We start from the raw sequence: 21944 nt of genomic DNA, 5'->3' as shown, positions 1-21944 counted from the left end.
TTCAAACTCATATATTATTTATTACAATTAAATATTTTTCTTATATTACAGAGGTCCATTTGAAACCATACAAATAATCTGTGCTGTGATTAATATTTCCAAGATATTTCCAAAAAGCCATGCAAAGAATATGAACAAAAAAAATTCACATAAGAAGAACCAAAGTTCAGGTTTTTGTACACCTGGGAATGAAATTAAATTCATGTTTCCATACCGTCCCTCCTCGCTCTCGCTCTGTCTGTCTGTCTTTTTGGTGCAAATGATTCTTTGTGGTGATTCAAGATCAGACCAGTGTCATCTGACAAAAATGAAAGGCATTTGGAAGATACGCAACAAAAGTACAGTAACTGCTCGTCCTTCTCTTCGTGGAAAACTCTTGGAATATACGCGGGTTAATGGGAACAGGCACAGAGGACCAGTTAAGACATAAGTATCACGCATCTTGATTAAACAGAATTAGTTTGCTGAGTGATTCCTAAGGCTGTGGTTTTCTAACTCTGATCGAGGGGGGAGGAGGAGATTTTAAATTGCAGAAATCAAATGTAGTTCATTCTGCTGTGGATTATTTTTGCATTGTTGGCTTTCCTACACAAACCATACGTAAGATTGAACTTCTATCAGTGGAGCAATTTATCTTTTTGATTCACAGAGAAAGGCAGATTTAAATGGCGGGGTAACTTCTACCCTGATGGATTGGATTTAAAAATTTAAAAGAGCGTCTGAAAGTCAAATATTAAACCGCTGATTAGTTCTGCTGAAACTTTATTCTCTGAATAAACACAGAAATGAATGTAGTCCACTCAGGGAGCAGAGCAGAAGCAGGCAGGAAGCGGACAAACCCCACCTCAGAGCTATCAGGCTATCAAACACTCCTCCCCTGTGCTTGCAGACTGGGTGGAAGTAGTTTGCTGTTTCCTCCAGTATGTAGACCAGTGGTTGTGGTCAGCTCATGACATTTCAGTGATCATGTTAAAACATTTACAGCCTCCTGTAATCATGCTCGGTACGTTTAAGGTGTCAGAATATATCACAATATATTCCTTCTTGTTGTGCTATCAATTAAAGGTCTTTCTCTGGATTGTGTACAGCTGAGAGGTGGATTATTATGATGATTCAGCGGTTTGGAAAAGTTTCTGTGGAGGTTTTGTGAAAATTTGTCGATTCGTTGCAACCGACACAAATCGAGCTAACCACGGCTTCTGTTTTTGGAGAAGGGTAAAATGTCATTAAAGGATAATTCTGGTAGTTTTTAAACTGGTTTTCGGATGTTTTTGAGTGCAAAAGATTAATAAGAACAAAAATGAGTGGAATCAGTTCAGTAATGAGAATGACTGGCGACCATAAAACCAACTAACCACACAGGCCGATCGTCAAGTGGTTAAATTTAGTCACTGACAGGATCAGACTCCTACAGAAATGCACCTTTTTGCTCATATTTCACATCTTCTGTTCTCTGTGTGTTTTCGATGTTGCCGGTTAGCGGTTAGCGGTCGTAGCGTCTTTGCTCAATATTGGATCGATTACACTTTAAATCTTTGACACCCAAAAACATCCACAGCAAGGTTGTAAAGAATTATCCTTGAAAGAAAATGACTGACATTTTGGAAATAAAACCTTCCTGTGAAGAGCTAAATGAAAGGAGACAGCTCTCCATCTAGCTGGTTAGCTTAGCTTAGCATAAAGACCAGAAGAAGGAGAAAACATCCCCAACATGTTTAAACACCATGACTTCTACAGAAAAAGAATTTAACATGTTAATAAAGTGTGATGCTTTTTTTTACATTTTCCTCATGCTTCCAAACTTTATGCTAAGCTAGGCTAACTAGCTGCTGCATTACATGTTTTTATGTGAGAGCGGTTTTGGTCCTTTCAAGTAACGCTCTGCAAAAAGAAAATCTCAAAATGTCAGCCTCTTCTTCTAACAGTCATCCAGTCTTGACTTGTCGGCGTTTTTCTGCTTAAAAATCACTTGAAATTTGACTCAGACTTGATCAAGATTGACTTTTTTGCCTTTCAGGTCGCGTGAGATCACACGAATCTCTGAAATGCATCTCAAGCGTCCAGGAATCGAGATCAGCTCACTCGCAAGCTTGGTAGCTCCGGGTTCGGACCGGTACACGTTTCTAAATGAAAGGCTGGGAATGTTCTATAAGGCAGCAAGATCAAGGGCACAGGCTAATGGTAAGGTACGTTTAAATCATCGTAGCGTTCGGCATTTAAAGGTTGAAGAGGCAAAGCTTTGTCGTCCGAGGAGAAGTGAAAAGGAGAATGACGGAAAGCTGGGAGAGGCCAAGGTACGTTTTGGTCCTGCGGGTCAAGCATCTCTGGACACGTGTTGCGTCCTTCGCGTCCGAGATCCTTCCAAACACTCCGTACGTGTCCCCGGATCTGCCCACGGCTTACTTCAACACCAACACGACATTTAATAGGCTTGTATTGGGTAAGCGAACTGAAACACAGAGATACTATCGCGAATGACTCACACACTTTTCATCGTAGACAGTGCAGCTAAGAAGGAGCGACGAGTTCGACCTCCTTTCTAATCGGGAATGAAAAGCCACTCGTCTAAAACTCTATTCTTTAAAATTATCTTTTGAAAATAAATTATATGTTCTCAGTACAGAAATAAATACATATCTTTTTTTCTCAAACATAGGAACGAATCATCATCATCATCATCATCATCACAGATCTAAATGCTACACTGAATACATTACTCACCAGCTCATCAGTGAAGAAACGAGAATATAGGTGACTAACTGATGCCATCTGCCATGAACAGACACTCATCCAGATATTTAAATGCAAATATACAGTTTAGCTGACACCGGAGTCAAATCACACCTCTGGCAAACAGCTTTGAGAAAGTAAAATATTCCTCAGCATTGGCATAACAAAAATCCCCTCAATGCTCGGCTCGTTGGACATCTTCACACCGCGAAGCCAAACAAACGGAGCTGTGCTTTCTTTGCGGGGCGCCGGTCCGTCCTGCAGCGAGAAAATCATCTCCCAGGTGATTTTCAGAGCCGAGAGATACGACATAAAACCCGCAGATCTCTCAGAAACTCACCAGAGACGGAGTCATAAAGCCTCCGTACGCCACCGTTTGCTGTGATTGTACTTGATCAGTGGTAATAAAGTTGAATTAGATTTAATCAAATGTTCGGATTTTCCTCGCATCTGTGTTCGGGCTGAACTACAGAGACCTCTGGATCAACCGCAAAACGCGTGAAATCGGAAATGTTAAATATTTGGGAAACATGCTTGTTTGCTTTCTTGTGGGGATTCAGATGAGAACGTCGATACCACTCACGTGTCGGTACAGGAAGTACAGAGCTGCAGACGGTTAGCTTAGCTTAGCACAAGCCTGGAACTGGGCTGTTTTCCAGGATGCAATGATTATTTTCACTGTCAACGAGGAAAGATGGCGATCCGAAGCCCAAAATGACGTCCTCAGGTGTCCCATTTTGTCCAAAACCAGTTTAAGAATCCAGATTCAAGTTTCAGAAGCTGGTCTCAGAGGATTTCACCTTTTCCCCTCTAATGCAAAATGATGAATCGATTATCAAAATAGCTGCTAATTAATTCACTTGTTGACAGCTAACCGATTAATCACTGCAGCTCTACTTTATGCTAAGCTATGCTAACCAGCTGTTCTCACTATCGGCACAGACACCAGAGTGGCTTCATTAAATCATTCAGTGCTCTGAAAACAAAAAGCATTTTTCCCAAAACGTGTAACGATTCCTTAATCGGCTCTACAGTAAAACGTCTGTATGCAGCCAGATGGACACCAAGCAGCCGCATTCACAGAGAAACCTACTGACAAAAAATGTGATGAAGTCTTCAGCCACTGAGAAACTTATTTTTCTCTCGTCTCCACATGAGGACCAGTGTGGCACGCTACGCCTCACGTGTTCATCTGTCGGCCAGACAGTAGCATTATTCACATGTAACATCAACTTCTCTGCATATAATCTATCAAATGTCACATTTCTAAGAGCAGTAGCACTTTCTACAGCAGAGGACGCTCCAGGTTCTTCACACCGCTACGACGACACCGGAGACCCATGTATGATAAAGACCATTTACACCCCATATGAACTCCTACACATTATGCCAGACCATTACTTTTACCTAATAAACCTGCGGCATGGAAGTATGAACATGAGATTTCAAATAAAAATGAGCTTTCAATCCTTTGTCCTAAACTCCGGTTCCTCTCTCACGGAGGCAGCAGGTAGCTAATTAAAATTTGTGGAGCATGAAACCGGGGCAGCGTTGTCTCACGTCCCGTAGCATCGTGTGTCACGCCAGGTCAGGTTCTACTGCAGGTTCTTGAGGAGGCGTCCGTAGCGGAAGTCATAGACGTGTCGACAGAAGAACACCATCTCTGGGTCGACGTCATCCGGCACACAGTGGTGGGTGGGCATGGCATTGCCAACAACGGGTGGCACCACAAGGGAGGCGACACTGTCGCATACACCCTCCCTACGGCGTTTAACCAAGGCACAAAATCTGGACACACAACAAACACGGAACATCAAACTTAAAGACATCCAGAAAACTCTAAACATGCTTCTTACTGGCTTTAATGAGGCTTAAACCTGTCTAAAGGTAAACATATTTTTAGTTACCCGGTGGGGGATTTGGAAGGAAATAAACCATCAAAAAGCAGCACTGTGGAGTTTCCTCACTGGTAATCTTTCAGCAGCAGTACGCGCATAAGAAATACATTTCAAAGAGAAATCCTAAAACACTCAGAATGCTTTCAGTCTTACCGACAATACTGTGCCAGCGTTAGGACATAGCATTTGTCTTCAATACAGGCCACACTGTTCACGTCCTGGTGACGAGATGCAAAGATCTCATTCTGCAGAGAGACACTCGGGTTAGGAGCAAAGAAACACAAACAGGCATCATCTAATATCCTCTTAAACCTTCACATTTTGCATACAGAGGAGCAGCAGTGATCTCAAACCAACCGGCCTCACTTCCAGACATAAAGACAGATTCGCGGAGCGGCGCTTCCCTTCTGAACCCGCTACTGTTCTCACACTGCCGCTCTGATGTGTTTGTTGTTTGCTAGTTCAGTCGAGACATGACAGACTTCATGTGGTTTATTGTTTCTAGACATTGAATTGAACTCGTTCCTCTGGGAGATCACTGGCAACAGGAAGCAAACACAACAGAGGCTGTTGCTCAACATGTGTGTCTGCCTGTGCATGTATTCAAACACCAGGACGTCTCACACAGCGGTGATGAGCTGCAATACAGAGTAGGAAAGAGCTCGAAACATATAAACCTTAAATAATAATTGTTTAATGACACTGGCATTATTTTAAATGTGAGCTGATTTTAACAGCTAATGACACCCATTACAGGCTCACTTGATTATACATTATAGAGCTGATGAGAGCTGTATTTTAGGTGTAATCATATACAATTACACCTGACAGCTATTAAAAAGACGTATTGTTTGTGGCCGCGCTAAAAAAAAAAAAGACTTCAGGGACACATGTCAGCTTCTTACCTCACAATGTAGGCTGGGGTTCCGCCCTCCCTGTGTGTGTTCTGGACGGTAGTACCAAAACAGACTCATCATCATCTCTCCTGCAGAATAAAAACACACCACCGAGTTCACTTAAGCCAGTTATTACCACATGGGTTCAGCTGCTCCTGTGGTTTATGTAAGTCGGTGCTGATTCCTACCTGACTCCGGTTCCTCCCACAGAGCCGAGACCTTGGCCACGTAAGGCAGAGACTTTTTTCTAGGTCCAGACTTCAGGAGAACAGTGTCTCTGACCCGAATCAGCTCCCCGTCCCTGTGGACGCCCTCAAAACACTTCCTCAGCACCAGAGACTCCTCTCCCTGGAAACACAGGCAGCAGGAAACACTGACAGTCGGAAACTAAAAAGCTTTAAGAGGCCGAGGAGCAAAAATCTGCAGGATGTGATTTTAATTGAATGACTTTTGTGCCTTTATGTCGTGTGTTGAGATAAAATAAAGTGAAAAACCTGTGAGTAGGCCCTCGTGTGACATTAAGGCAGGTGTGATAAATCATCCTAAACTCTCTTCGGACAGTCAGGTTCAATTAAAGCAGAATTAATTACAAGTGGCACCATCATGGCTGTGTCAAAAGCACCAGCATGACTTTCTCTACGTACCACAGAGAAAACCTCCTTCTCAAAGGGCAGGCCAACTGGCCTCCAGCCGTTGGTGGATTTTTGGCGGCCGTTCTTCAGCTGCTTGGCAACTGTTTGCCCTCCGACGCTGGCAGAGCTGAGCTTCTGTTTCTTGTCCCTGCTGAGAGGGCAAACAGCGGCGCTGAGGCTGCCGGTGCTGCGCGCACCAGACCTTGACCCGCTGGGCGGCTTGGCACTCTGTGGACACTCCTTGGCCACCTGCAGAGGAGGCTGAGGCTGGCTGGGGTCGGACAGCGGAGTCTGAACGTGGGGCACTGATTGGCCGGCTGGAGGCACAGCGGGAATGGGGCAGCCAGTGATCATTCTGGGGCTGGGACAAATGGGAATAGAGGAGGGGCCGTGGTGGTCGCTGAGGGCTGATGGGTAGTCATCTGAGGAAGCAACAGAGAAGGGACGGAGTGAAACGTGTGCACAGTCCTTGAAGGAGCATCCACAGCGATCAACAACCTTTTAACAAGGTTACGTAACGGTGACATGACAAGACGCTGGGTTGTTATTAGTTCTGCTGAAGCGGCAGAAAAAAAGAGCCTCAATTAAGGTCAATTATAGCCTTTAACAGAGCAGCCACACACACACACACACACACACACACACGAAATCCTCCTGAAACTGACACTGAAAAACACCGACACAAGCATTCTCCCGTGTGAAAGATAACAAGAGCGGCTTGTGCACACTCCCATGAACAGCTGCGGTGAAGACGTTAAGGTGAATTAATGACCAATTTATTTCTCAGCTCTTTGAATCCAAACCTCATCAGCGCTCTTATTTACTCCTCAGAGAACGCATTACGTAAGGAGGTTTTAGGTTGTTTTTGTTCAGTTCTACTTAAATGTTTTGCTACTTCTAAAAAATAAAGTACAGAAAGTTTACTAAAGACTCAAACTTTCCAACAGCATACATCCACTGATATACTTGAGATATTTTTTACAATTTACGTTGAATTTCCAGGACATGGGTTTTATTTGTAACTGAGCATTTTCAAACTTTTTACTTTTACTTAAAGCCAGATGCCAACTTTGAGCAACAGATGCTCAAATGAAGCACAATGTGGGTGAACGTTCCAGAGCAACACCACCCCAGGGTTCAAACACCAGCCACCGTATGGTCACACCGGACTAGACTAGATTGCAGCAAGTGTATTCAGTTGATGGTGTTGGAGTTCCTGCATGGAAATTTGAACTGGAAACACATCTGGAGTTGGATTTTCCACTTGGAAAGTTGGAGGAAGCTGCAGTGTTTAACAGCACTTCTGTCAGTAAATCAATGGTATGTTGTCATTTCCAACTTCTATCTGTGCACATGTTGCTCTGGTCGCCCGTTTCTCATCCTTCTTTCACTGGAACATGGTCAAAACTGGTGCGATGTGATTCTCGGCTATAACTTCCGAGGTTAACGGACCACAGCATGATTAATGTACAGTCGTGACACTAAATGTAAAACCTTCTTCTATGTCGGATATCAAGGCTGTCGGATTGTCCAGACGGAGGTCCAGATACGAGGAGGGCTTGATGCTGGAAGGCTCATTAGATGTTAATTATTGTTCATAGTTGTTATAATAACTAGTAGTTCTGGTCCCAATAGAACTTTCTGCTCTCTGGATATTCAGGCCCAATTAATGATGAATATCTGAATATTCGTCCCGGTCGGGGGACACTTCCACCCCGGGGCAGCGCTCTGACGGGGTGGAAGTGTCCAGAACACACAGGCAGTACTTGGCTGCTGATGCTAGTTTAGTTAGCGCTCACACTTCTGTTTCCTCCATCGGTGGCGGCGGGGGAGTGGCAGATACGCTCCACCGTTACCATCCATGTTTACTTCCATAAACACTGAGCACGCTCGCTGCGTGTGACGTCGTCGTGTCCTCTTCTGCGCATGCGGGACACTTTTGGGTCGTATGAAGTTCACACAGCAGATCACATACAAGTCGCATTGAACTGGAAACGTGAAGGAAGTCACAAAGAAATCCTCATTGAGCATCAAGTCCTGCAGTGTGAACGTAGCCAATCTGTGGGATTGTTCAGTCAGATAATACGCCGTCATCCTGATTGGTGACATTAAATGTCATGTCGGAGTCAGAATCCAAGGGTGTCGCTATGTTAAGGCTGTTTTTATGGGTTCTGCTGGTTTTTCCTAAAAACCTGTCGGATAGCAGGTTTAGGATTGCTAAGGGTCAATTATCGAGTCACGACTGTTTTTCTTATAAATTACTTTTTTTTTTTGTAGTAAACTCGACATGGAGCTATTTACATCAGGGTGCTTTGATAGAAAGATCTGCGCGCTTAGAAGCACTCTCTCCTTCATCTCAGCTTAATTTTAAGGCTGCACACATGTAAAGGTGATTTCATGCGTGCCGGCTAATTATCCCTCTGCTCAGGTGAATGCTGGGTGAAGCCTTGTAGGGAATTACTTGAAGCTCCCGGAGGGCATTTACGAAGGTGTGAGGGTGCTTCCGCTCAGCTAATTTATGCTTTCCTTGCTGCTCCATCTCACATCCATGACCCAGAAATTGTTCCCACTTTCCGTGCTACCAACGAGGACGTTTCAGTAAATGCACTGCAGAGGAGACGAGGAGGAGCAAGGAAGCACGGATGCATCCTACGTTAACAATTTTCATCTGATGGGAGCTGTTGTGGAAATAGCTTCAGGATTGCATTGTCAGTGACGGGTTGGATTATGTCATTTCTTTCTAAAACGCTTCAGTTCATTGTGACACATGTTTTTCTCCAGCATCACCACGTAACTGCTGCATCGTGACGTCAGTTGGTCGGGCGCACTCAGCTGTACGGTTTTAGAAAACGGTGGCTGCAGCAGTTACTTCTAAAAGTCTCTAAAGATCCAAGGCTTCACCCCAAATGATCGCATGAGGCGGTTTGTGCACGGTGCAACGTTTTGATGGCGTACCGCGTTAAAGCAACGCATGAGCAGATAAAGAGAAAACACATACATGTGTTATTCTGGAGGATGCAGCACCAGAAAAGGCTAAACCAGGTGATGTCTGTTCATCAGCAGTAAGAGCTTCTTAATCTTTTGTCCTTGCAACTGCAAAATGCACTCGTAAAGCTCAAAACTGAAAAAAATAACCCAAACTAACTTGTAAAATAGTTGATAGACTGGTGATAGAAAGCAGCAGCTCTAAACAGCTTTACTGTAATAACGCTGCAGGATTTGTACGATTGTAGGAACAGGAACGTCAGAACCAGCAACAGCTCCAACATCATTCATTTGTATTCATGAGATTTAAAAAACACATTGCATGTGTAGAACCTGATTCTTGAAAACACTGTTTGCAGCTTTGTGAATTTATTTTTCTTCATAAGCCAAAAAAAGGGGTTTTTCTTTTCCTCCTCTTCTCTTATTTTTCATTCCAATTTCACTTCGGATCATTTACAAAGAAAACTGAGTGTTAGAAAGCAGTCGTAGACGAACATCACTCAGACTAAACAGGGCGTCAGACTACCTGAGATTTCATTCAGAAGAATTTTTATTGCTCCCTCACGTCTTCTAATAAACAAAAGCTGTTATTCTACATTTTGCATGCATCAGGTGTTGGAGCCGCAGATAACGACTCAGGGAACACGTTCTATAGTTGAGATGTTTTGCGTCATGAGTCGAGCGGTTTGGTAAATACGATTCCTTCATCCCAGCGCTTCCTTCTCTCCTGCACCCCCTGTGAGGAGATGCCACCGAGTGACACGATTGAGGGAAGCGGGAAGCCCCGCTCGCTAAATAAAATGCATCCTAAGCTGTACACACCTACAGAGGTGCCACCAGCAGAGCGAGGAGCGCGTCAGTCAGACCGGATCCGTACATGCCCCAGCAGTAACGAGCAGAGGTCTATTCTGAAACACCAGCGTGGGCGGACCGGCGGCCTGTTTCACAGCAGCCTTGTCACAATACGAAAAGCACAGGTGTTACTAATAACATTAGCAATGGCTCTGTTCTATCTGAGCGCCCCAGTAAGCCACGCCGTGTGGCAACCAACACACACCACGATAAGCAGGTAAATCAAATCCAGCCTTTAATAACCACATTATTCGCATCCGTTCCTTTTCATGCCAGAATGTCTTCTGTAAATAAGACTCATTTGTCAAACGTCTACAGATTTCCACTGAGGTTAAAGTTGGTAGAGAATCAGTCTTCACATCCAGGCCGGGCCGACGCTGCCGGTGTGTGAAGGCAGCGTTATCTGGAGGCCACATTCAGGTGTTTCTAACCGTACACACACCCACACATTCAGGCAGACACACAGACGCTCACGTACACACACTGTTTGTGTGTCACGCCGCAGACATCACAAAGAGTTTTCCTGTTCTGGCTCACGTCGCTGACTCGAACACAGCAACTAACTGCTGACACTCGAGCACATACAATCAGCTCATTAGGATTCAGCTGCACAGGCCTTGTATTCACTGTCCGGCGGCTTGTATTCAAACCGAGACAAAAGAGGTCTTGCCCTTTATCTGATATTTTTTTGTAACGTCCCACTCAAGTGACATTCCAAAATGGGAGAATAAAAATGCCTGATATAATAGCTATTCTCAGCACATTGTGCAGCTCTGGCAGCTGGATTAGCGGGGCACTGCATACAGAACCATCTCATAGCCATACTGCGCTCATGAGAACGTACTTATTAAAGAAAAACCTTCCATCTGACTTAAAGGGACCGCTGATTACACATTAGGTTTATTCATGGGGAGGGCTAATCAGTTATATTGTTTTAACGTCCTCTCTTGGCATCGATGAAACTCTTTTGCTCAAACTTAGACATCCACCTCTGTACCTTTACCTCCTTTACAATGTGACCATCTATAAAAAGCAAATCGTGAGCCAACACATGAAACCAACACCTCCTTCTCCACTAGTTTCTCTTTCTGGTGGGCATTTTGCTTTTATGTGACAGCTGGCAGGAAATAACGGGCCACAAAAGTCAAACCAAAGATCAGAAGAATCGAATGTTCTGATAGATTTTATCGCCAGAATCTTAAACCACTATTACATCACAGTGAGTTTGCATCTCAACACTTCGCCCATTAAAGAACCCGTGTTATGATTTTGGGTTTTCCCCTTTAGTGTGTTATACAGCTGCCTTTTTGTATATTTTGTAAAATGTTTGCAAACTCTAGAAGTTTATTTCCTTAAGTTACTCACCTGAAATGTTTAATTTGAAGTCCAGGCTTCTCCTACGTGACTTAGTGACATCACTATGCATCACATTAGCATATCAACTACTTTAACATGCCCTCATGCAAAGAATGAGCAGCTTCCTCACAGTCCACCACGACTTCCTCACTAGAGACACGTCTTACGTCTCTCTACACAACCAACGATTCCATGCTTACGTTCAGTTTTACTGGCATTAAAGAAACAGGCGCTTAAACAGAGCATTTCAGACAACAGGTGAGAAGAGGTGCTGCATCAATGTACATTATGAGAATGTTTTTTTGGACAGTGAAGCATGTAAACCTATAGACCCATAAAATAAATTTACTCGTCAAATGTGCGTTACATGGGCTTTTTAAAGGTTGACCTTTAATACCAGTGATAAAGTAAATACAGTCGTGACTCAATAATCCGACACTAAATGTAAAACCTTCTTTTATGTCGGATTGTCAAGACGGAGGTCCAGATACGAGGAGGGCTTGATGCTGGAAGGCTCATTAGTTGTTAATATTTATCGTTTATAGCTGTTATAATAACTAGTGTGTTGTTAGAACACTACGCATCGCTGGATTTCACGCCTAATTGACCGGTGCATCATTTGTTATCACACAAGTACCAGACAGAGTGATACCTGGACAACAATCCTGCTAAAAATGAAGCCCAGTCAGTAAACAATGTCTGCTCACCTCTTTTGATGCCTTGGTTACATTTGGTGCAGTTTGCGGGGCTGAAGGAGCAGCCTCCTCTGGTGATGGCTGGAATCACACTGGTGTAAGCAGAGTAGCCGTTGATCCTGCAGGGCTCTCCGTAGCAGGCCTCCACTGAGGTGCAGCAGTACACTGGGTGGCTAATCCCTGAGGGTTGTGGAGCTGTGCTTGGGAGCAGCTTGGGCCTCTTGCTGCTCCTCGGGCATAAAGCGAGGGGTGATATGGGAGAGGGGGGGTTCTCTGGGTGGCTGAAGTGGACGTAGTAGCCTGGGAAGCAGGTGTAGGTGTGCGGGCTGATGGTTATGGCTGCTGGGTGGGCTACAGAATGGGGCGACTGAAGGTGGTGGTGGTGATGGTGGTGGTGGTGGTGATGGTGGTGGTGGAACACCTCGGACAGCGAGCCGTCCTCCGGTTCCTTGAAGGTCTTGTCCTCCAGGAAGAGGGCCAGTCTGTGACAGTACTCCACACATCTCTCCTGGGAGCAGCAGTAGCAGGACGACACCTCCGTCTCCACCTGCTCCTCTTTGATTGTTTTTAAGGGGAATCCCAGAGAAGAGCCACAATGCAGAGGATGTTTGAGACACTCCTGCCCCCCTGTGGACCCTGCACCCTTCCACTCCGGATCCAAAGGTTCTGTCTTACACAAGCTGCAGCAGCCCTGGATGGTGGAGCTCGGCTGGGAATGGACCGGATCTTCTGTGCCCTGTTTTCTGTGCTTTAGTTGCTCCTCTTGTTTGGGATGTGTTGTTCTTTTGGTCTGCGTCGTTCCTCCACACACAGGCTTAGCGCTGACGCCATCCTGACTGGTAGCTGCTGCATCGCTCCCACCCCCCGGCTTGGACTCGGCCTTCTTGTGCCGTTTGGTTCCGTACTGGGAACTGGTGAGTCTGAGCAGCGTAGCGGCAGTGAGGCCGGCCTGACGCCGCGGCGTCGGCGCAAACAGACTCAACCAGTCGATGTTCTGAGCCTGAGCTGCTGACCGCTTCTGTTTTTTCGGTTTCTCTTTCACGGCTGCTGCTGCTGAAGAACCCTGTTTGGCTTGTTGACCTCTGTGTTCAGTCTTAGTGAGATCTTTAGCAGGCTCGTCGCCAGCAGGTTGCCATTTCTTTGACAGATTTGCCGCGAGGGAATCGTCCCTGAAGAGCAGCAGGCTGTTGACGGCCTCGGCGTTGAGCGAGGCCATCCTCCTCCTGCGGGGCTCCCAGACGGGGGAGGGCAACACGAGTAAGGCGTCCGATTGGTTGTTTTTTGGTTCCAGTGTTTGCTGATTGGCTGCGGAAGTTTTCTTAAGTCCAGATTTGGTCCTTCGTTCAACGGAGCGCAGCTTCTTTTTGACTTTAACACTCTTTTGCCCTCCCTTTTTCATGTCCTTTTCTTTACCCACAATTCTTTTCTCCTCGAGACGTGTGAGCAGGACACAACAGTCCAGCGCGTCTCCATCGTCCACCGCCAGCGTCTTCGTTCTGTGTCGATGCGAGGCCTTCTTGTCCCTCTTCTTCTTTCCTCTCAGCTCATTCTTTCCCTCTTTCCGTTTCTTTACGCCGTCTCGCTTTGCTTTGCCTCCTTTCTCTTTCTTCCCACCTTTCACTGGCTTGCTCCGCTGAGCTTTCACCATGGTCTCAGCGTCCGGGAGCAGATCCACCAAAACCTCTTCATCCACGGGGTCCTCCAACGGCGGGCTTTTGGCTCAGACGGGGCTCTCAGTGAGCATCATCATCGGTGTCCATGCACTCTCTGCGGAGACACAGATCAGACATCAGCGTTAAAGCTTGAGCCGCACACAGACGTCACTCGTGAAGAACCTGAAAGTGACTTAATGCAACAGACAGGATCTCCTGATGCATTATTAAACAACCGGTTTTACTAAGTTTGCTGTCAATTTGCTCGTCCCCAGAGAATACAACCACTTAGACGAGCTTCTCCTTAACATGCAAATACACTTCACACACAGGATGCAGGAGAAATTGAGACCAGGAGCACATTATGTACAGTGGGGTATAGATTTACCCCTGAGGCCATGTGTATTCCAGGAGCTTTTCCCATTTTTCAATTCCGTTTAAAATTAGCTCCCATTAAAACACAGTGATTATATTAATGATTTGTGCTGTGGCTGCTGCATGAGCTTCTTTTAAATTTTGGGTTGCTTTCACTCTAAACTATTGCCTTTCCATCCTTTGTATCAATGACGGCCATTTTTGGACCCTTGAAGTCATTTTCAAAGCAGATTAATGACTCACACAATCCACCAGGAGCCCAAGCATTCACCCACTTACTCGCCGCTCAAACACGGAAGCAGCGAGCAGGAACAGGTGAGGCATTCAGGTGTTCGACATCTGATATGATGGAAGCTTTACAAGTCGTTGATTTGAGCCGCAGGAGTCTCACTTGTCTACAAGGTCAGAGGAGCTTTCAAATCCCTGTGAAGTATGAAACTAAAGAGCACTTCTCCAACATTCGGAGACACAAAAACAAACAGCGATGATCAAATGACTCACGAATTGATCCTTATTTCACCAAAAACTGGTGGTGGCAGAAACACTCGTCACACAATAGCCCCGTCGGTTTCCATGTCAACAAGCCGGGAACAAGCGCATCAAAGCGTCTCCGGCAACTTCAGAGCAGAAGATAAATAATAATCGGCAGCATCCTCTGTAATTCACATGTCGTTGCCGCTGTGTCAACACCTCGTTTAGGAAAAGCCTCGATGACTCAACTGCCGGCGACCTTTACGCAACGACACCGGTGTGTGTGCGGCACAAAGAACCGGGTCGGCCGCCTCGCCGCAGCCCGGAAACACAATTACGCTACTTGACCTCCAGGAACTAAGTCAACACAGGTCTTTTTTTTTTTCCTTATTAAGTGACTCTTCAGCCAGAGCTTTCACAATTACATACTCTCTTCAGAATTGATTAGGTCTCAGATTTTGGTTCCAGTGTAAAATCAATTAGCCGAGCGGTTTATTTGAAGGTGTTGCTACGACGATGGTACTTTTTTTTACGACATATCGGTCGATTTAGGGGAAAAACATCAACCTCAGATGTCCTGTTTTGGTCAAATATATGTTTAAATCTATAAAACGAACTTGGTGTGAGATGTCGGCACTATTTCAACGATATATTCAATTCAGTTCAAGGTCTTTTATTGGTCACAAACACAGCTAAACGTGGTGTAACATGCAGTGAAATGTCCACCTGTTACAATAATAATAAGGAAAATAAGAATAAGGAATAAAACACACAAGAAATAAAAATATATATATGAACGCATACATATAGAGAGACAGAAAGAGATAGAAATAGCAGAAATAAATACATCTAACTTCCACACAGTGCAAAAAGAGAATAAAACAAATAAAAACAATAAGATAATGTACGTGTATATATATATATATATACCGTATACATGCAGGTAAATAGGACTCAGGCACTTTCAGGCAAAGACGTGCAACACGGAAACCTTTTCAGCAGCTAATGTAATCGTGATGCCTTTTATTTTATTTGGGGGAAAAAAAATTCCATCAGCTCACATTTAAAATTCTAACTTTCAAAAAAAGGGGCTGCATCTCTGATAAAAAACTAAAACCAGGACGCAGATGCAGCATCTCTATGGGCAGGTTAGTCAGCAACCGACTGCAGCTCTTGTGTGTCCGCAGCAAATGACGTTTATTTCTGTACCGATGGCTGCTTTCTATAAACCAAAGTGCATCACGTCATGCTGAAATCTTATTCTTGTGCCTGTTGTCCTGTTTTTAAATTGAGCCACTTATAGTCGCAACAAGGCTTTAATGACTGTGCAGGGCCAGTCAAGGAGAGTGTGTGTGTGTGTGTGTGTGTGTGTGTGTGTGTGTGTGTGAGACAGAGTTATGAGAAACAACAAGAATCTACACAGTCTGTTGTCTTTTTAGTTTTCTGGACGTGAACTGAACTCATCAGCTTCAGAAAAAATGTAAAAGCATTCTCGGTTTCTGCGATACTCCACATAAAAACTTCAATCTTTCCCCATTTGCAGCCGAGCAAAAAACAAAATGAAGTTGCACTGTGTGATAATAATAATAACTGAACGACAACTTCTTCTTCCCACCAAGTGAACAACTCATTCTTTAACCATGCAAACTGTCAACATGCAACACGTGTGAGATCTTCCACATTAAACCCTGAACACGCCTCGTGACTCTTACGAGCTGCGATTTGTTAAAATAATTCACAACAGGACTGAGCAGGAAAACAAACCGTCCGTCGCTCCGGAGCAGCAGACTGAACTCCGGCCGGACGTTTTCAAACCATCTCCGTCTTACAGGCCTCGTCGCTGAATGACTCGGTGAACCGTGAAATGCAATCCATGAGGGAGAAATTTAATTTCCAGATAACAAGCGGACAGAAGGAGCCTCGCATTGAGTTTCTGTCTGTGGATATCAAATCAAGTTGCTTCATTTGAATAAGACAAGCGTGCGCGGCTGAAGGACGGGAGCCTCTTTTAAGAGCACCGTCGGCCGGACCGACCACAAAACAACAACCTGATAGCTTTTCTGAGGCGAACATTAATACCGAGCTCCGTTTTTTTCGTGCTGCTTTGCACAGCAGCAGTACCGACGGCTGCACACACACACACCCACACACACGGTTTCTAGAAAAAACATTTGTATTGGGACACTTTGAGGGAACATTAAACATAAGCTTAGAAAAGCCCACTTGGCAACAGCGCCTCCATTTTTACGACCATTTCTGGAGGACGATTCAAGACGAGAACGCTGCGGATGCTAATGTCCAGATAAACTTAGACTGTTGGTCACACACATCATTTTTTTGTTGACTTACTGACCTCCAGCACAGCCGCGATACACAAACAGTAAAAACCTCTGAGGCCTGATTTGGTTAAAGCCAAAAAAGTTAAATCACCGAATCATTAACTGGAGAACAGAAAACATCTTCCTTGTACACAATGTGCTCTGAATGATCACAGAGGGTGAGATTAACAAACAATAAAATCATTTTTTCAGATCTTTTAAAGCGTCCAAACTGTTCTCTGTTTGTCTCACGGCTCACATTAAACCTGCGGCGATGGGCCACGAGTGCACTGAGCTTTGTTTTAAGGAGCCAAAGAAAACAGGCAGCAGCGGTTCAACGCAGCGGCTCACGACCTTTTTTTGGCTTCCTTTAAATGTGTGACTCTTAATCACAGGTTGCAGCCTCGGCGTGGACATGAGGGCTGCTTCCTTTGAGGGATTTTCAGAGGAGTGAAAAGTCAGCGGCAGAAGAAGAGAAAAAGTCTAAAAGTCCTGGAATCTACTTCAAGCTGTAGGACTTTTTCCATTTAAATGAACGCCCCGCCAAATGAGACGCTGGTTAATTTCCTGTACTTTGCAGGACAACAAAGTTTCAAATCTGGCGTCTATGTAGTGATGCGTTAGAAATAACTGGATAACTGAAATTCAGAGCAGCCGTAGAGATGGAGACATCCATCCATCATCTATACATCGCTTAACCCTCACTGGGGTCGCGGGGGGCGGCCGACGTAGGGCGAAGGCAGGGGACACCCTGGACAGGTCGCCAGTCTATTGCAGACAACCAAGCACACTCACATTCACACCTACGGACAATTTACAATCACCAAATAACCTCAGCATGTTTCTGGACTGTCGGAGGAAGCCAGAGAACCCGGAGAGAACCCACGCTACACGGGGAGAACATGGAGACTCCACGCAGAAAGATCCTGGTGCTCCCACCGGGACGCGACCGGCGACCTTCTAGCTGTGAGGCAACAGTGCTACCAACTGCATCACCCTGCAGCCCAAGATGGAGACAGAGAGGACAAAAAACCAGGAAGCATCCAAGAAAAGTTTCTGATGCTGCAGATAGAAAAAAAAGTCGGCGTTCGGAGGAACGATTACGGTAGAAAATCCAATCCATCCATCATGAGACGGCCTTCACGGGCCGCCACTATGGTTCAACCAGCTGAGCTGGTGACCCACGTATAGGGGCTCTTGTCCCCGACGCAGCGGTCGTGGGTTTGAATCCGGCCCATGGCCATTTGCTGCAGGTCCTTCCTCCATTCTTCTCCCCTCTATCCTGTCTCTCTCTCTCCTGTCCTGTCCTTCACGGTGCCAGAAGGGGGAGACAAAAGTTGTGCACTGCAGGCTGAAGTGTATAAATAGTAAAATACAGTAAAAGTATGCATTATGCACAAAGCTCTATATCATAGTGCTGTAGGTCTGAGTGCAGGCAGCAGGTATGTGTTGCATCTTGATTGCATTATTTTGCAAAGACTTCATTTGCACAAGTCACCAAACAAAGCAGCGGATTAACAAAGCAGCAATAAGAGAACATATTCTCTTTCTTTCTTGCGCTTGACCTTGCAGGTTTACCCGGTGACCCCGTTTCTTTTCAGGGTCCTGAGGTCCAGAATGTACGAAGATGCAAACTCCTCCAATTCTAAAAGTAAACGGAGCACAACTGGTGATACCTCAGCGCCTCAGATTTCCCTCTCTGGCTGCTGCTGATGGCGTATTAACGGGCTGTAGTTTCATGTAGCCTGTATCAGAAGTCTGACAGAGGAAGAGGAGGAAGAGGAGGAAGAGGAGGAGGCTGTCACACACACTCATTCAGAAGAAGGACATTGTGCGGAGCTGTCATGATGAGAGAGAGAAAGAGAAAAGCCCCGAGGCTCTCACCGATCTGCTGTGGCTTCAGATAGTCCACTTTCTCTGGAGCAGAAGAAATAATCAGAATAATCCAACAGTGCAACCATCCTCCACCACCTCCTCCACCACCACCTCCTCCACCACCACCGCTCCTCTTCCTACACGCAGCCACAAAACACAACACACCCACATCCACGCACGGATCGTGGATTAGAATGAGCAGAAAATGCAATTAAGGGAGCGTTTGTGATCAGGAGGAGGAGGTTTGTGTTAAAAAGAGAGAAAGAAAAGAAAAAAGAAAAGCCTGAGCAGCAGCAGCAGACTCGCCTACTGGAGCTTGTCCATGTCGGTGGTGATGTGACAGCATGCCGGAGCAGGAGGAGTGAGAGGAGGCAGCAGCTCGGCGGAACATCCGAACCTCCTCCATCGAATTTATTCTAACGGAGCTGCTAGTTTCACACGATTACGGATCGGAGCGAGTTGTGAGCAGCAGGGCTTACCCGGAGAGAGCCGACCATCTCCAACTGTGACTGAAGCTTTTCTCTCTTTTTTTTTGCAGCCGCGCGGATTCACGATTTTTCTTTTTTTTTTTTTTAGTGCGTCCCGTTAGAAATAAGAATTGAAGAAATCAGAAATCCTTCCTGCCGAACCTCCTCGTCAGCCGGTGCTCGGTGCCTCCGTGGACCCGGGCAGCGATCCGCGGAGCAAACAGCCCACAGTAGCTGGAGACATGGTGAACAAATCGGTGAGCGGTGACCTACTTCCGAAGTGGCATGCTGGAGATAATATTCATGCGCTGCCTGCGTTCACATTCGCCGTTTTGCACCGGGACATCCCTCCGTAGAGGAAAAAATAAATAAAAAATCATCTCAACTGGAATATTCTCCCCTAAAAACTGTGCTGCACATCTTTCTCCTCACTTTTGCATTTATTTATTATTTTAAAAATCTCCCCTGAATCCTGCAACAAACAGCCGCTTCTCATTTCTCTGTATTACATTTAATGTATTTGATTAAATCACTGAAACTATTTTACACATCATCAAAACTTCCCCCCAAAAAAGTCATCATCAGAGAGAGATTGAAGATATTTCTGTTTGATTGGTTTCAAAGTAGGAAAACTACAGGAAAAGTAGTTCTGCAGGTCTGTGTCTGGTGCCACAGATCAGTTTAAACCCACAATTAAACGTTTAAAATGTCAATATGTCAATATTACAGCGATAAAGACAAATAAAATATACTTAAATGATCACAAAGCATCACCATAAACTCACATTAAGTTATTCTATGGTGTGCCAGAAACATAAAGATCATTTTAAATTCCTTAAAGGAGCGTTCCAGTTACGCTATAAATAACTAAAAATGTAAGAAAAATGCAGAAAATCTGGCTGCAAAGGCACCAGAGAAATGAACCAACAGTGATGTTCATGAATCAGTTAAATAGTGGCATTTTAGCTGATTTAAATACAATAAAACTGCATTTTTATAGTCACACAATCCATCCATCATCTCTACACCTTAATCCTCACCAGGGTCATGGGGGGCGGAGCCTATCCCAGCTGACTCAGGGTGAAGGCAGGTTCACCTGGACAGGTAACCAGTCTATCACAGGGCTACACTTAGAGACAGACAACCAAGCACACTCACATTCACACCTACGGACAATTTACAATCACCAATTAACCTCAACATGTTTCTGGACTGTGGGAGGAAGCCGGAGAACCCGGAGAGAACCCACGCTGCACGGGGAGAACATGGAGACTCCACGCAGAAAGATCCCGGGTGTCCTCACCGGGACGTGAACCGGCGACCTTCTAGCTGCGAGGCAACCTAACCACCGAGCCACCATGCAGCTCTTGTTGAAAGAATAATTCAGGTTTCTGATGTACGGTTTGTTCTTTTTACAGCCAACATTTAAATTAGTCCTAGTGATGCACGATATTAAAATTTCTGGTCGATACCGAGCTCAAGATTTCTGATATAACTGATATCACCAATGCCGATAATCAATTTTTCTTCACACCAAAAAATGAGTATAAGTAAGAACTGTGAGAAAACTATTCAGAAGAAGCTCAAAGTAGACCACATAATCTTCTTAATTACGTAACAAAAGTAAAACAAATTTAAACATATTTAATGTTAAAGGACCATTTAAGTAAAAACATCTGTGAAATAACAGCGATATCAAATGTAGAGACGAAGGCGCTGATGTTAGACAATCATCGGCTAAAGAATGAATGAACATTTGTAAAAATACACAATTTAGACTTTTTTTTAGGGGTCAACATGTAAATTAATCCCTTTTTCTGGGATTTTACTGGTTATTATCTGTGATTGAACAACACGTCTAAAATATAACAGTAAATATTGGAGAAAAAAACTGTTTTAAAAGTGCATTTCACAGTGTATTTCTCATCCTAATTGTGAAATAATAAGCAGCAAACGATGATAAATAGTACACAGATTGCTCACTACAAATATCATATGCAAGAAAAATATACTTTACAAGAGTATAAAAGTAATGTACTACTCTGAAGTTGTTTTAAAGTCATGTTGAATTTATAACAAACCTGATTTATCATTTAAAAAAAGTACAAAACCCAACAAGATCCTCACAAACTCACTGTTGGTATAAAACTCACTGCTGGTCGGCTGCAGCAACAGAAACTCTCTAATGGCTTCGGCGCCGCTGATATAAATCCCTGAAGGTATATTTTAGTGATTTCTTTTGTCAGATCAATGGCGTCGGAGAAGAGAAGCGAGCAGCCCTCTTACTTAAGCTCGATTATCTTATTGTCTGCTCTTAATGAGAAAAATAATCGATGAGCTCTGATGAATAATACACACGGCTGACAATAAAATGTCACCGGCAAGAAAACTATAGTTTCCTACTGCAGCAGGTAAACGATAAACTGGCCGTATGGAAGGTCTGATGAGTTCATGTTTAATAGCACAAGCTCATTATATGGAGGTATGTTCCCTCTATGTATACAGGAACGTTTACAAGTACAGCGCTGAAAGAATTACCGTAATGTCCGGAATATAAGCCGCTACTTTTTTCACACGCTTTGAACACTGCGGCTTAAACAACGACATGGCTAATTTATGGATTTTTACGAATTTGCCTCGAGATGAAAGCGAAGAGCTGAAGCTGAAGAAGACGACTTTAGTGGTTTTAGTGCAGGAGGAAGATGAAGATAGCGATCAGTGACTTTTCCTGGTCGGCTGCTG

General features: G+C 44.6%; 1 protein-coding gene across 1 annotated transcript in view; it reads right to left on the bottom strand.

The window, feature by feature from the left end:
- Positions 1-21944, bottom strand: part of bahd1 (bromo adjacent homology domain containing 1) — a 34749-nt gene continuing 12805 nt past the window's right edge. The window contains exons 2-7 of the mRNA XM_008286333.1: positions 12057-13811; positions 6169-6578; positions 5713-5872; positions 5534-5613; positions 4782-4873; positions 1-4518 (exon numbers count right to left, since the gene is read on the bottom strand). Of these exons, the coding sequence (XP_008284555.1) occupies positions 4326-4518; positions 4782-4873; positions 5534-5613; positions 5713-5872; positions 6169-6578; positions 12057-13692 (2571 nt within the window). The 5' untranslated portion in view covers positions 13693-13811 and the 3' untranslated portion in view covers positions 1-4325. The remainder of the gene's footprint in view (positions 4519-4781; positions 4874-5533; positions 5614-5712; positions 5873-6168; positions 6579-12056; positions 13812-21944) is intronic.

The sequence above is a fragment of the Stegastes partitus genome, unplaced genomic scaffold, assembly GCF_000690725.1.
Source record: "Stegastes partitus isolate 25-593 unplaced genomic scaffold, Stegastes_partitus-1.0.2 Scaffold450, whole genome shotgun sequence".
NCBI lineage: Eukaryota > Metazoa > Chordata > Actinopteri > Pomacentridae > Stegastes > Stegastes partitus.
Note: the sequence above shows the minus strand (reverse complement) of the source record. Positions and strands in the feature narration are given on the sequence as shown.